Genomic DNA, 12,988 nt, shown 5'->3' on the forward strand with positions numbered 1-12,988 from the left:
TCCGCGCCTCCTCTCGCTTTTCTCCCTCCCCGGCCTTGCGAGCGCCCCCGCCCGGTCTCAAGGGTTCCCACAGGTCCCCCAATCAAAGTCGACGCCTTCTTGGGCGGGCGAAACGTATTCGCGGCGTGAGGGGAGGGGCTCCTCATTCCACGCAGCCCCGCCCCGAGAGGAACCCGGAAGCTCTCGCGCGACGCCTCCCTCTTCCCTTCCGCAGCTGTCTGGGGGCGGGCCGAGGTGCGCGCGCAGCTCCCGCCCCGGCCTGTCCAATCGAGCGCCGAGCGGAGGGAGGGGAAGCGGGCAGACCCGGCCAGCCGACCGGCCGAGGAGGGAGAGGCGCCGCTCTTCCGGGAGGGAGGATGTTCCACGGGATCCCCGCCAACGCCGCCCTGGGAGGTGAGGCTCGGGGGAGGGGGGGAGGGGGGGGGGGCGCGAGGCTCGGGGGCGACCCTCACCTCTCCTGTCTCCTCTCTCGCTTCCAGCCCCCGGGAACAAGCAGGAACTCTACGAGGCAAGTCGGGGAAGGGGGAGGGGGTCTGTGTGGGTCCTCTGTAGCCCCCCATAGTGCCCCCCTCTCTCCCCACCCCTGCCGAGGGTCCTGAGCTTCTTTTCCTTGCAGGAAGTCAAGCTGTACAAGAACGCCCGAGAACGGGAGAAGTGAGTGGCTCCTCTTTTGTCTTTTGCCTTTCTCTTCCTTCCTTCCTTTCCTTGTTCTTTCTTTCTTTCTCTCCCTTTCCCTCTTTCCCTTTCCCTCTTTCCTTCCTTCCCTCTTTTTCTCTCTTCCTTTCCCCCTTTCTTTCTCTTTCTTTGTCTTTCTTTCCTTTTTCTTTCTTTCCCTTTCCTTTTTCTTTCCCTCTTTCTTCCTGTTTCCTTCTTTCTTAACTCTCTCTTCCTCTCCTCTTTCTTTTTCTTTTCTCTTTATTTCTTTCCCTTTCTCTTCCCCTCTTTCTTTCGGTTTCTCTCTCTCTTTTTCTGTCCCTTTCTTTCTTTTTCTTTGTTTGTTTCTCTTTGTTTCTCTTTCCCTTTTTCTTTTTCTTTCTTTGTCTTTTCCTCTCTTTCTGTTTCTCCCTTTCTTTCTTTCTTTCTTTCTTTCTTTCTTTCTTTCTTTCTTTCTTTCTTTCTTTCTTTCTTTCTTTCTTTCTTTCTCTCTTTCTTTCTCTCCCTTTCTCTCTCTCCCTTTCTCTCTTTCCTTCCTTCCCCTCTCTTTTCTCTCTTTCTCTTTCCCCCTTTCCTTCTTTCTTTCTCTTTCTTTGTTTCTCTTTCCTTTCTTTGTCTTTCTTTCCTTTTTCTTTCTTTCCTTTCCCTTTTTCTTTCCTCTTTCTTCCTGTTTCCTTCTTTCTAACTCTCTCTTCCTCTCCCTTTTTCTTTTTCTCTTTATTTCTTTCCCTTTCTTCCCCTCTTTCTTTCGGTTCTCTCTCTCTTTTCTGTCCCTTTCTTTCTTTTTCTTTGTTTGTTTCTCTTTGTTTCTCTTTCCCTTTTTCTTTTTCTTTCTTTGTCTTTTCCTCTCTTTCTGTTTCTCCCTTTCTCTCTTTCTTTCTTTCTTTCTTTCTTTCCTCTCTCTTTCTTCCTGTTTCTTTCTTTCTTAGCCTCTCTGTTTCTCTCTCTTTCCCTTTCTTTCTCTTTCTTTCTCTTTCTTTCTTCCCTTTCTTTCCCTCTCTTTCTGTTTCTCTTTCTTCCAGTTTCTTTCTTTCTTAGCCTCTCTGTTTCTCTCTCTCTCTCTCTCTTTCTTTCTTTCTTTCTTTCTTTCTTTCTTTCTTTCTTTCTTTCTTTCTTTCTGTTTCTCTTTCTTCCAGTTTCTTTCTTTCTTAGCCTCTCTGTTTCTTTCTTTCTTTCTTTCTTTCTTTCTTTCTTTCTTTCTTTCTTTCTTTCTTTCTTTCTTTCTTTCTTTCTTTCTTTCTTTCTTTCTTTCTTTCCCTCTCTCTCTCTTTCTGTTTCTCTCTCTGTCTCTCTTTCTGTCCTTTTCTTTTTCATTATCTGTGTCTTTCTTTCTTTCTTATATATTTTCTTTTGTTCATTCATTTGCATTTTCTTTCTTCCTTCCTCAGTAAAATGAGGGCCCAGATTGTTGGAGGCCATAGGCTGACTCTCTAAAGCTCTTAGACAGAACTGTGAAGCATTTATATACGTCTTTAAGTGCCATTGCTATTTTTTTTATTACTTATTCACTTCAGATGCCACCCATCCTGCCATCCATAACTCCGTGTCCCCCCCGAAATGATCCCCTGTGCCAGAGGTCTCCAACCATGACCACTTTAAGACTTGTGGACTTCAACTCCCAGAATTCCCCAGCCAGCACCTGCTGGCTGGGGAATTCTGGGAGTTGAAGCCCACAAGTCTTAAAGTGGCGAAGTTTGGAGACTCCTGCGGCCTATTCAGATTGGCAGGCATCTCCTCACGGGGAGCCGCTGGAGGTCAGAGGGCTCCCTGCAATTAATTTGGCAATTAATGTTTGCAACTGGGGGAGGGGCAGCCTCCCAGTGGGCGGAGCAGCCAAGGAAGGGAGGTGGGGGGCATCTGTCCCACTTTGGAAGGCCAAACTTTGCATAGCCAAAGCGGTCCCAATTTGCCCCTCTGGGTTTCAGGTATGACAACATGGCCGAGCTGTTTGCTGTGGTGAAGACCATGCAGGCCCTGGAGAAGGCTTACATCAAGGACTGCGTCAACCCCAACGAGTAAGTGGGAATGGCAGGGGCAGGTGGGACCTTGGAGGTCTCCTAGCCCAACCCCACCCCTGCTCAAGCAGAAGACCCTAGACCTGGGGGTCTTCAAACTTGAGAACTTTTAAGACTAGTGGACTTCAACTCCCAGGATTCCTCCTCCAGTCATGTAGTTGAAGTCCACAAGCCTTAAAGTGGCCGTGTTTGGAGACCCTTGGTTTTTCTCTTTAAGGCAGGGGTCCCCAAACGTGGCCACTTTAAGGCTTGTGGGCTTCAAATCCCAGGATTCCTCTTCCAGTCATGTTAGCTCAGGGATTCTGGGTGTTGAAGTCCACAAGCCTTAAAGGGGCCACGTTTGAAGACCCTTGTCCTAGACCATGATCTGTGACGGACCATTTATACTTCCAGGTAGCCGGATGTATTCTTGTCAGCCTGCTCCATCTGCAGCAATATAGGTAGTCCTCAACTTACGACCCAATGTTTCTGTTGCTTAAGTGAGTTTTTTCCCCCTTTTACAACCTACCTTGCCACAGTCGTTAAAGAGAATTTGTTGCATTTGTTAAGTTCGTAACACGGTCGTTAAGAGAGTCTGGCCTTTCCATCAGGAGGTCACAAAATGGGATCGATCGCACGACCCCGGGACACCGACCGTTACGACTACGAGTCCGTTGCCAAGGCCCTGAATTTTGATCAGGTGACCATGCAACAGTCGTAAGTGTGAAAAATGGTCGTAAGTCGCTTTTTTTCAGTGACGGTATAACTATGGACAGTCGCTAAATGGACTTGTAAGTGGAAGGCTACCTGTGTCAGGATTCTGGCACTTAACTCCATTTAAATCCTGAGTCTCGAGCCAAACTTCCAAAACTTCCAAAGGATTTATTGGGAGTTAACATGTCCGGCACTGCCTGGGTGTAGCTGAGTCTGAGACACGTCATTCATTGTCACCCTTGACCCTGGTTACCTGGATACACCACTCCCTGGGTGTATCCTAATTCGTATTCTCCAATGGGAAGAATCCATAGCCAAGAGTCATCAATCAGGCTCTCCAATTAGATATTTGCAAGGCAGAAACTTCAGTCACCTAGTGACTATCTTTGAAAACATTTATGGAATGCACGTTCGGTTTGCAAGCTGCCACACTGCTCCCCCTCTTCCCTTTCTCTTGGCCACTCTAAAAAGACCAGAGAAATATTTTATGAGTTGACAACCTGTACGTGCTGATCTTATGACCGGGGAGGGTGCTATGAATGCCCTGAGAATGAAGAACGATAAGTCGTGTGTTTTTTTCTCAGAGGGTTGTAATTTCAAACGGCCACTAAACGGAACGATTGTAAGTCAAGGACTATCTGTGCAAACTTAGTTGATCACCAGGCACTGCTGAGGAGGCCCAAGACTCTACATACAAATAGATACATGTTTTTGTTTGGTCGTCTTTTAAAGTTTTTAAAAGTGATTTTATGCTTTTGAAACATAGAATTGGAAGCTGCCCAGGGTAACTTTCCTATATTTTCGTGCCTGTTGCTTCAGATCTTGTAGAATGTGAGGTGAGGCTCTGTTCAAAATTCAAGAAAGAAAACCTTAAGACTCCATGGTTATAGAGAAAAAGGACTTTTACTGGAAATTAAAGCGGTAGCATCGGAAGGAATACTAGATCTGAAGCTATAGGTGCAAAAAGCACATATAATCTGCGCAGTAAGCAAGCAAGCATAGGCAATAAAACACCCAAAAGTTTTACATTTCTCCACCTCAAACCTCAAACTCTTCTCCCCCACCCCAAGTCCAATTATTCTTCCCTTCCCCTGTTTCTATGGCAGCTGGAAAAATAAGCAGGAGGAGGATTCTTGGAGGCTGACACGGCTGAAAGATGGGCGGCCAAAATCAACGTTTTTTTAAATCCCCAAACTTTGTCAGAGTCTTATTCATGACCTGGAATAGAGCTTGGTAACAAAGTCAGCCAAGGAATAGGCATAGCAGCTAAGTCAGCCAATGAGGGCTGTTTGGAAACTGAAACTAGAAAGAGCTTAGGCGTGGCTCGGTCAAGCTCTGTGGAGCTCTTGAGTCTGTTGAAAATGAAACTGCTTCTCTTGCTTGCCCGCTGAATGAAAGTAAAAGAGAAACTAGCTTGCTGAAGACTGGAACTCTGCTCTGAAGTTGCAACGTGTTTCTGTCTTGAGTTTGCTCCATGTTGGAGAAATCTACAACGGGTTTGTAAAAATCTACTTATTATGTTTATAAAGATGTTAAATGAAGCATCATCCACCTCTGTTTATTTTTTGCTGGCGCTGATTTAACGCAAAAACTCTGAAAAACTTGGCCACTTTTAAGACTTGGGGGGACTTCAACTCCCAGAATTCTCCAGCCAGCTTTGCTGGCTGGAGAATTCTGGGAGTTGAAGTCCCCCCAAGTCTTAAAAGTGGCCAAGTTTGGAGACCTCTGTTTTAAATGAATAAAAGCTGCCGTTAAAGCTGCCAGGGCCTGGGTTCGAGACCCCCAGCACCGTCCAATGGTCGAGCTCCCACCCTCGCCTCAGCCTCCTGCCCCCTCAGGCAGTTCAAAAGCATGTCCGCCGCGAGTAGATCAATAGGCGCCCCCCCCTTTTGCCGGGAAGGGAAACCGGGCGTTTTGTGCGCCTCTCCAGTGTTTTAGCCACGCCGGCCCCCTTTGGCCTCGGACAACGGCGGCTCCTTCCTTCCGCCCAGGTACACGGCCGCCTGCTCCCGCCTCCTGGTGCAGTACAAGGCCGCCTTCAAGCAGGTGCAGGGGCTGGAGATCAACTCCATCGACGACTTTTGCCGCCGGTTCCGGGTAAGAAAGCAAATTTGGAAATGAAGGGGTTGCACGGGGAGCGACGGAGGAAGGAGGGCCAATCGCAGGCCCCCTTTTGGGAGGGAGGGGGGGAGGGATTTGTGTAAGAATTGGCCCTCTTGCCCTCCCCCCACCTTCCCAGCTGGACTGCCCGCTGGCCATGGAGCGGATCAAGGAAGACCGGCCAATCACCATCAAAGACGACAAGGGCAACCTGAACCGTTGCATCGCGGACATCGTGTCGGTAGGTTTGGGGGCGGGTGGGGGGTGGGTGGAGAGACCTACCTGAGGAGGGGGGGTCACAGTCCACAAGGGGCCTCTGGCCTGGCTGGCTGACCGGGCCTCGCCCCCTCTCTCTCCCTCCCTCCCAGCTCTTTATCACCGTGATGGACAAGCTGCGCTTGGAGATCCGGGCGATGGATGAGGTGAGCAAACGGAGGAGGGGCGTTCTTGGCCACACAGGTGGCCTCTTTGGGGAGGGGGAGAGCACACCTGTGAACCACAGGTGACGGCTGGCAAAGGGTTACACCTCTGCACGTGTTCAAGGAAGGTCTGTACCTTTGCTCCGATCCAATAACTTCCTCTCTCTCTTCCCATCCCTCCCATATCATCTTCCTTCCTTCCCACCTCCCTCCCTTTTCCTCTTGCCCTCCCTCCCTCACCCTCCCTTTCTCTTTGTATTTTCCTTTTCCTCTCTCCCTCCTCCCTCCCTCCCTTTTTCTCCCCACTCCTCCCTCCCATATCCATCATCTTCCTCTCCCCTCTCTTTTCCTTCCTTCTCCCTTCCTTGTTTCCCCTCTCCCTCCCTTTCCATCCTCCCTCCCATATCATCTTCCTTCCTTTCCCCTCCGCTCCCTCCCTTTTCCTCTTGCCCTCCCTCCCTCTCACCCTCCTTTTCTCTCCTTTTCCTTTTCCTCTCCCTCCTCCCTCCCTTTCTCTCTTCCCACTCCTCCCTCCCATATCCATCATCTTCCTCCCCTCCCTCCCTCCTTTCTCTCCCTTTTTCCCTTTCCCTCCACTTCCTTCCTTTTGCCCATCCTTCCCCGTTTTTCCCCACCCCTCCCTCCCCTATCAATTTCCCCCTCACCCTCCCTCTCTCCTTTTTCCTTTTGCTCTCCCCTCCTCCCTCCCTTTCTCTCTTCTCACTCCTCCCCTCCATATCCATCATCTTCCTCTCCCCTCTTTTCCTCTTGCCCTCTCTCCTTCCTTCTCCTCCCTTCCTTGTTTCCCCCAACCTCCCTCCCTTTCCCTTCCCATCCTTTCCCCCTCCCTCTCCCTTTTTTCCTTTTCCTCTCCCTCCTCCCTCCCTTTCTCTCTTCCCACTCCTCCCTCCCATATCTTCCCTCCCTCCCTCCCTCCTTCCTTCCTCTCCCTTTTTCCTTTCCCTCCACTTCCTTCCTCTCACCCCATCATTTCCCTTCCTTTCCCCTCCCATTTTTCTTTTCCTCTCCCCCTCCTCCCTCCCTCCCTCCCTCCCAGAAATAACCCAGAAACCGAGCAAGGAAACCACCCCCTCTTTTCTTCTGCCCCCTCCAGATCCAGCCAGACCTTCGGGAGTTGATGGAAACCATGAACCGCATGAGCCATTTACCCCCCGACTTCGAGGGGCGGCAGAAAGTGAGCCAATGGTGAGCTCTTCCCGGGGGGGTCGGGGGTAGAAAGGCTTGTGCCAAGGAGACCCTTGCCAGCTTCTGCCCTTGTGTCCTGTTGGTGGGGACAGATTGGTGGGACTGGCCACAGCCCTGGGGGGGGGGTGCAGAAAGGAAAGCCAATTCCTCCTGGGGTGGGCTGAGCAGGGGGGGCCCCTCCCCCTCTGGTGACCAAGATCCGCTTCCCCCTCCAGGCTGCAGACCCTGAGCGGCATGTCGGCTTCGGACGAGCTGGACGATTCCCAGGTGCGCCAGATGCTCTTCGACTTGGAGTCGGCCTACAACGCCTTCAACCGCTTCCTACACTCGTGAGGCCGCCAAGCGCGGCCGAGAGCCCCGGGGGGCCCGTCCCTCCAGAGGGGGAAATGCAACAGGGGGGGGGTCTCCGCCACGCGTTTGCACCCGGGTTTCAAAGGCCGCTGGGGGTGGGGAAGAGTCAAACGCAAAGGCTCGCGTTTCCCTTCCATCGGAGAAGCCCTCGTTGCGTGGGTCACGTTGCAGGTATTTTCACTACGGGGTGGGGGGCATTGGACAAGCCCCTCCTTTTGCAGCCTGGAATTGGGGAGCAGTAGTAGATTTGGGGTGGGGGTGTTATGTGTATTTATTTGGGTTTTGCTTTCAGCCTCGGAGAGGCAAAAATTTTTTGTGGGTCTGAAGCAAATAAAAACCTTTCTACAATTAAAACGGGCATATATCCGATTTATTCCAAGCGGTGGCCCAGAGGTTGGAGCTCTGGCCTCACCGTCAGGAAGCTGCGAGTTGGATTCCCAGGTGGAGGGCAGATATTTCTCTCTCTGGACACCATGGGAATATATCTGCCAAATATAAGACTCCTCCCTGGCGATAAGAAGGGCATCTGGCCAGTAAAACACTCCGCTCCATTCAGTTGCCCAGACTCCACCCCGATGCAAGGGATTACGGGGTCATTAAAAGAGGAGGACGATACCGGATTTATTCAAGAGATTGTTTACTATCCCTCTTCCTCTTCTCCAGGTTGCAAATATAGTTTTACCTTCCTCCACCCCCCCTCCCCCCCCCAGGTTAAAAGGGGGCCTCCAGCCCTCCCCGGCGCTACTGACAGCCCCTGCCAGACACAGTGGCATTCAATAAATACGGGACAGTTCAACGCGGGAGGACAGTTCAACGATGAGAACGGTTTAGTTAAAAAGAGCAGCTTTGTCCACGGGAGGGGTGAGGGGGCTTTTGTCCCCCCACCCCCACCCCACCCAAATCCTCTGCAGGCACAAAAATCCTCCACGGTACGAGTCTTGGATTGGCGGCCACCCACAGCCCGTTTTCGACGGGTGGGGAATCTCCTCTCGCGTCGGCTGCGCTCTTCCTATTCTTTTCCACCGGGATCCCTCCGTCGTGGGATGGCGTCGAGTGGCAAGGCAGCCGGGGTCTCCCCGGACCCCCCTCGGTCCTCCCATCCTCTTCGGGGGGCCGCCTGGGCTACAGGCTCTGGCAGAAGAGTTTGTGGTGGCGGGCGACGGAACGAAGGGAGGCGTCGGCCGGGGTGCGCCAGAGCTGGGCCACGTCCCGCTGGTCGCTCCTGCTTAGCTGCCGGCTGCAGAGTTGCAGCTGACCCACCAGGGAGGAGAGTTTCGCCCACGTGGCGGTCTCCAAGGGGCCACGGACAGCACAGCCTAGGGAAAATGGAGGATGGGGGGGGAAGAGGCAGCCTGTTAGTGGCATCTCCTGGGAACTTCCTGTCTCTCCCTGTTAGGCAGCCAAGGGGCTTCCATTCATTTATCTGTATTAAGTTATCACCTAGCTCACTATTGAGTGACTCTGAGCAACGTGCAACTTGTCATAAATCTATATATATATCAAAGCGAAATTACCCCTCACGCATCATCCCAAAATCTCCAGAACCCGTAAAGCCTACAAACTTGAAATTTGGCCTGTAGGTTCCTCTTGGCTTCTAGGGGCTCACTAAGAAAGGTTTGTTTTTAAATGACCCTCAGAGCATTTAGAGTATTTCCTATATTATTATTTATTTATTTATTTATTTATTTATTATTAACACGCTCTGATGCTAAGGAGTTCTACTCCCCCTCCCCACCAAGTACAAAACACAAGCAGAGGAGTTTCCGTTTGAGTTTCCCAGCACCAAGCAGCTTTAGCACAGAATAGTTGAGCTAAGCCACGCCCAGCCTCCTTGCTGTCCCCGCCTTGCTCACACAGCAAATACTCTTTCCGTTTCCAAACAGCCTTCAACACTCTCACAACTTGACAGGACGCTAGCCGGATGAATTCTGACAGATGCTGGTTGGCAGAGGCAGAATTTCTTCCTTATTTTCTTCTCCCAAAAACTAAGTCTGACCACCTAATTCCTTAGTGAAGCATGGTTATAGAGTTAGTAACACAATAAAATAGCTACAAAAAAGTAAAAACATCCGAGTGTTGCAAGTTAAAACACACAGCCCCTCTGGGAGAGAGATGAGCGGTTAAAATGTTTGACACATAAATAAAAACGTTCAGATGAACAGCCTTGCAGACAGAAATGGGAAACTTATTTCTTTCAATGGCATCCTTATACTCCACGGAGAAGTAACTCCAGAAGCCAACTGGCAATGGAGAAAAATCGATCTGGAAAAAAATCAATTTGTTCATTCAATGTGTTATGCTTTCCCTGCATATCGTTCCGAGAAGGAAGCCAAGTTGGGCAGGACGAAAGACTTGGGCTGTGAAAGAAGAGCAGGTCGAGCAGTTTCCTTCGTTTTTGTGAAGGACACAAATAAAAGAGAATATTTGTAGCTCGGGGTTGAAATGGATCCTTGGTATTCTCTGAGCTTGGTTGTTTCGTTGCAGACGTTTCATTACCAAACTAGGTAACGCCATCAGTGCTTGTAAGGAACGGGATTTGAGCAAACCCCATTCCTTACCAGCGCTGATGGTGTCGGCTAATATGGTAATTGTTAAGGGAATGAAGATTTCATAGCTGACCAGCTGCTGTAAGGCTGTAGGCCAAGATGATGAACTGAGGATGAGCCAGCAGGGTACTGCCGCTTTAAGAAGCTGTCTATATAAGGGAGGCCATGTGAGGACATCTCTCTCTCTCCTCCTGTTCTATCTCCATTGTAGTTCTCTGTGTAGAGTTGAAGGTTGATTGATTGCCTGGTATTTACCTAACACATGTATCTGTGTATATAGTAATCATGTATATAAACCATGCTCCTGGAGTCCAGGGGTGGGTTTCTACCGGTTCTGTCCCACCTCTGTAGAACCGGTAGCTCTGAAGAGCAGCAGACATAGAACCGGTTCTATGTCTGCTGATGTTTTTGCCCACCTGGGCTTTTACCTGACCTTTATTTCCTGATTTTTTTCAACTTCAGCTGCCGTGCGAGGCACAGCTGCAATTTAAAAAGCAGGAAAAAAGGGCTTTTTGAAAGGCTGCTTCTCTGCATGCAGCGTGCTGATGACGATTTACAGGAGCATGCTGATGACGATTTACAGGAGCATGCTGATGACGATTTACAGGAGCATGCTGATGACGATTTACAGGAGCATGCTGATGACGATTTACAGGCGCAGGGAAGCACCTCGTAAATCACCGAACCTCGTAAATGACCGAACTGGTAGTTAACCCTGTCGGATCCCACCCTTGCTGGAGTCTCTCACAATCATAGTCACGCTGTAGACACTCTGACAGTAATGAAAACATCTGCAAGAAAACAACCCAGTTCAGACAGCACCAAGGACCCCTCAGAGTAGATAGAGGCCGGAGTTACCCATCCTATGACATGCACTAAACTCCAGAGCAAAAGTCACACAACGCCCTGGTTCAGGGGACAAGCAGCCGCAGAAAACCCCGGCGAGCTCACCGGCCAGGTTAAGGGACTGGAGTCCCCGCTTCCGCTCCTCCAGGGTGACCAAGAGCGTCCGGAGACCGAGGATGCTGATGGCCGGGTTTGCGGACAGGTCCAGCGAGGCTAAGGACGGGCAAGCGAGGAGGCTCCTGTGGAGAGTAACAACCTCTTGAGTGGTGGATGTGAGTAACAGAAGGCCAGAATCGGAAGGGACCTCGGAGGTCTTCTAGTCCAACCGCCTGCTCAGGAAGGAAGTCCTATACCTGGGTTTCCCAACTGGGTGGGCTTCAATTCCCAGAATTCCCCAGCCTGCTAAACACTCCCCTATATACCATTCCAGACAAGGGCCTGGCGCAGGAGGGGGGAGGGGTCCGCAGAGCTCCCCGAACCCACAATTCCAGTCCCACCAACCTCCATCCACAACTGGGAGACCCCACTCCTCCCACCTAGGAGGACTTGCTTGCTTTGGGTTCCAGTCTGTTGAGAATAGAGTAGAAATAGAAACAATAGGAATAATAGGAATAATAGAAGTAGGAAATTAATATAGAATAGAATAGAAGAATAGAAATAGAATAGAAAATAGAAAATAGAAAAGAATAGGATAGAGTAATGGAATGAAGAATGGAATAGAAAACACAATAGAATAGAAAATAGAATAGAATAGAAAATAGAATAGAATAGAGAATAGAATAGAAAATAGAATAGAAAATAGAATAGAATAGAAAATAGAATAGAATAGAGAATAGAATAGAAAATAGAATAGAATATAGAATAGAACGGAACGGAATAAATATTGGAATAGTTTAGTATAGAACAGAACAGAAGCTGGAAGGGACCTCAGAGGTCTTCTAGTCCAGCCCGCTGCTCAAGCAGGAGACCCTACACCATTTCAGCCAAGTGACTGTCCAGGCTCTTCTTAGAAACCTCCAGTGATGAAGAAGCACCCACAACTTCTGGTGGCAAGTCGTTCCCCTGGTTCATTCTCCTCACTGTCAGGAAGCTCCCTCCTCCTTAATTCCAGCTCGCTTCTCCCCCTGATGAGTTTCCATCCATTGGAGAACCCTTTTTGCCCCCCACCCCAGTTCTCAGAGGCCCAACAGTGCAGAGTCCATCATCCCCTGCTGGATGGCCACGAGGAGGACCAACAGAACCGGCCAGGAGTCCAGCTTCTCCTCCAGACATCCTCAGGGGGAGGGTCCCTGCGACCCCACCCAAGATCTCCAAGCCAAGGAGACCAGGGCTTGTTTCTCTAGACGTCCTTCTTCCGCCTCCTTACCTGGCGAGCTCGGATACGTCGTTGTCGTCCAGGTGGTTCCCAGAGAGTCCCAGGTGGGTCAAGGCGCAGCCTTCCTGTCCCGAGAAGCACCAAGGGTCAGAATTGGAGTCTGGGAGGGAGGGGAGGGTCCCCGTGCCTTTGATCTTCTCCCGACCCCCTAAAAAACCCACAGCCCCAGGCCACCACCCCCCGCCCCATCTTGGCCACCGGAGACCACCCACCTGCCTCAGGTATCTGACCAGGGTGTCCCTCAGCTGTGGCCGGTCCCCCGGCCTGGGTTCCAGGGAGCCCACCTCCAGGTGGGTCAGCGATTCGAAGGGCAGGCTTTCCAGCACCACCCCGAGCCCCCGGGAGCCCAGGGCGTTGTGGGACAGAGCGAGCCTCTTGAGGTGCACAGCTCCTGCGAGGGGGGAAACGTAGGGATAAGAAAGAGTTGGGGAGGGGGGCCTTGGGAGGTCATCTAGTCCAGCCCTCCCCTCGCATGAGCAGGAGAGTCTATCCCAATGTGGGCGAAACCTTTTGGGCACTGAGTGCCGAAATAATAAGAATGCAGGTGTGCGCGGGGGAGCGCCAGCCAACCGGGAAGAGCAGCTCCCCAGCACGCATCAACTTCCGGTTGCTGGCGCCCACGTGCGTGTGCGAAAACCAGCTGGCTGGCACGGAGTGTGCCGGACCTTGGAAGAGCCAACAGGCGACAAGCTGTCGTGCCCGGAGAGATGGCTCGGCGTGCCGTTTCTGGCACTGCATGCCACAGGGTTCACCATCCCGGGTCTATTCCAAGTACCAGCCTCT

At 50.9% G+C, this 12,988-nt stretch overlaps 2 protein-coding genes across 2 annotated transcripts in view; one reads left to right on the plus strand and one right to left on the minus strand.

Annotated features, from left to right (window-relative positions):
- The first annotated feature begins 231 nt into the window (after nt 1-231).
- On the plus strand, nt 232-7,792 carry VPS28 (VPS28 subunit of ESCRT-I). The gene is made up of 9 exons (XM_087958931.1): nt 232-393; nt 480-512; nt 621-654; nt 2,580-2,669; nt 5,354-5,459; nt 5,602-5,703; nt 5,831-5,884; nt 6,996-7,087; nt 7,303-7,792. The coding sequence occupies exons 1-9, from the start codon at nt 357-359 to the stop codon at nt 7,418-7,420; spliced, it is 666 nt and encodes a 221-aa protein (XP_087815057.1). The 5' UTR covers nt 232-356; the 3' UTR covers nt 7,421-7,792.
- TONSL (tonsoku like, DNA repair protein) overlaps nt 7,791-12,988 on the minus strand; it is a 53,841-nt gene continuing 48,643 nt past the window's right edge. Inside the window, 4 exon segments of the mRNA XM_087958913.1 lie at nt 7,791-8,754; nt 10,936-11,069; nt 12,197-12,270; nt 12,418-12,596. Of these exon segments, the coding sequence (XP_087815039.1) occupies nt 8,561-8,754; nt 10,936-11,069; nt 12,197-12,270; nt 12,418-12,596 (581 nt within the window). The 3' untranslated portion in view covers nt 7,791-8,560.

Source organism: Notechis scutatus, chromosome 3, assembly GCF_049901735.1.
Source record: "Notechis scutatus isolate UNSWTSFEM ecotype Mainland chromosome 3, rNotScu1.2, whole genome shotgun sequence".
Lineage (NCBI taxonomy): Eukaryota > Metazoa > Chordata > Lepidosauria > Squamata > Elapidae > Notechis > Notechis scutatus.

What these genes read in the sequence shown, in the direction of transcription:
- VPS28 (XM_087958931.1), top strand. Translation starts at nt 357, where the DNA reads ATGTTCCACGGGATCCCCGCCAACGCCGCCCTGGGAG. An exon ending in GCATCGCGGACATCGTGTCG is followed by an intron (nt 5,704 to 5,830) that starts GTAGGTTTGGGG and finishes CCTCCCTCCCAG; the next exon opens with CTCTTTATCACCGTGATGGA. An exon ending in AGATCCGGGCGATGGATGAG is followed by an intron (nt 5,885 to 6,995) that starts GTGAGCAAACGG and finishes TGCCCCCTCCAG; the next exon opens with ATCCAGCCAGACCTTCGGGA.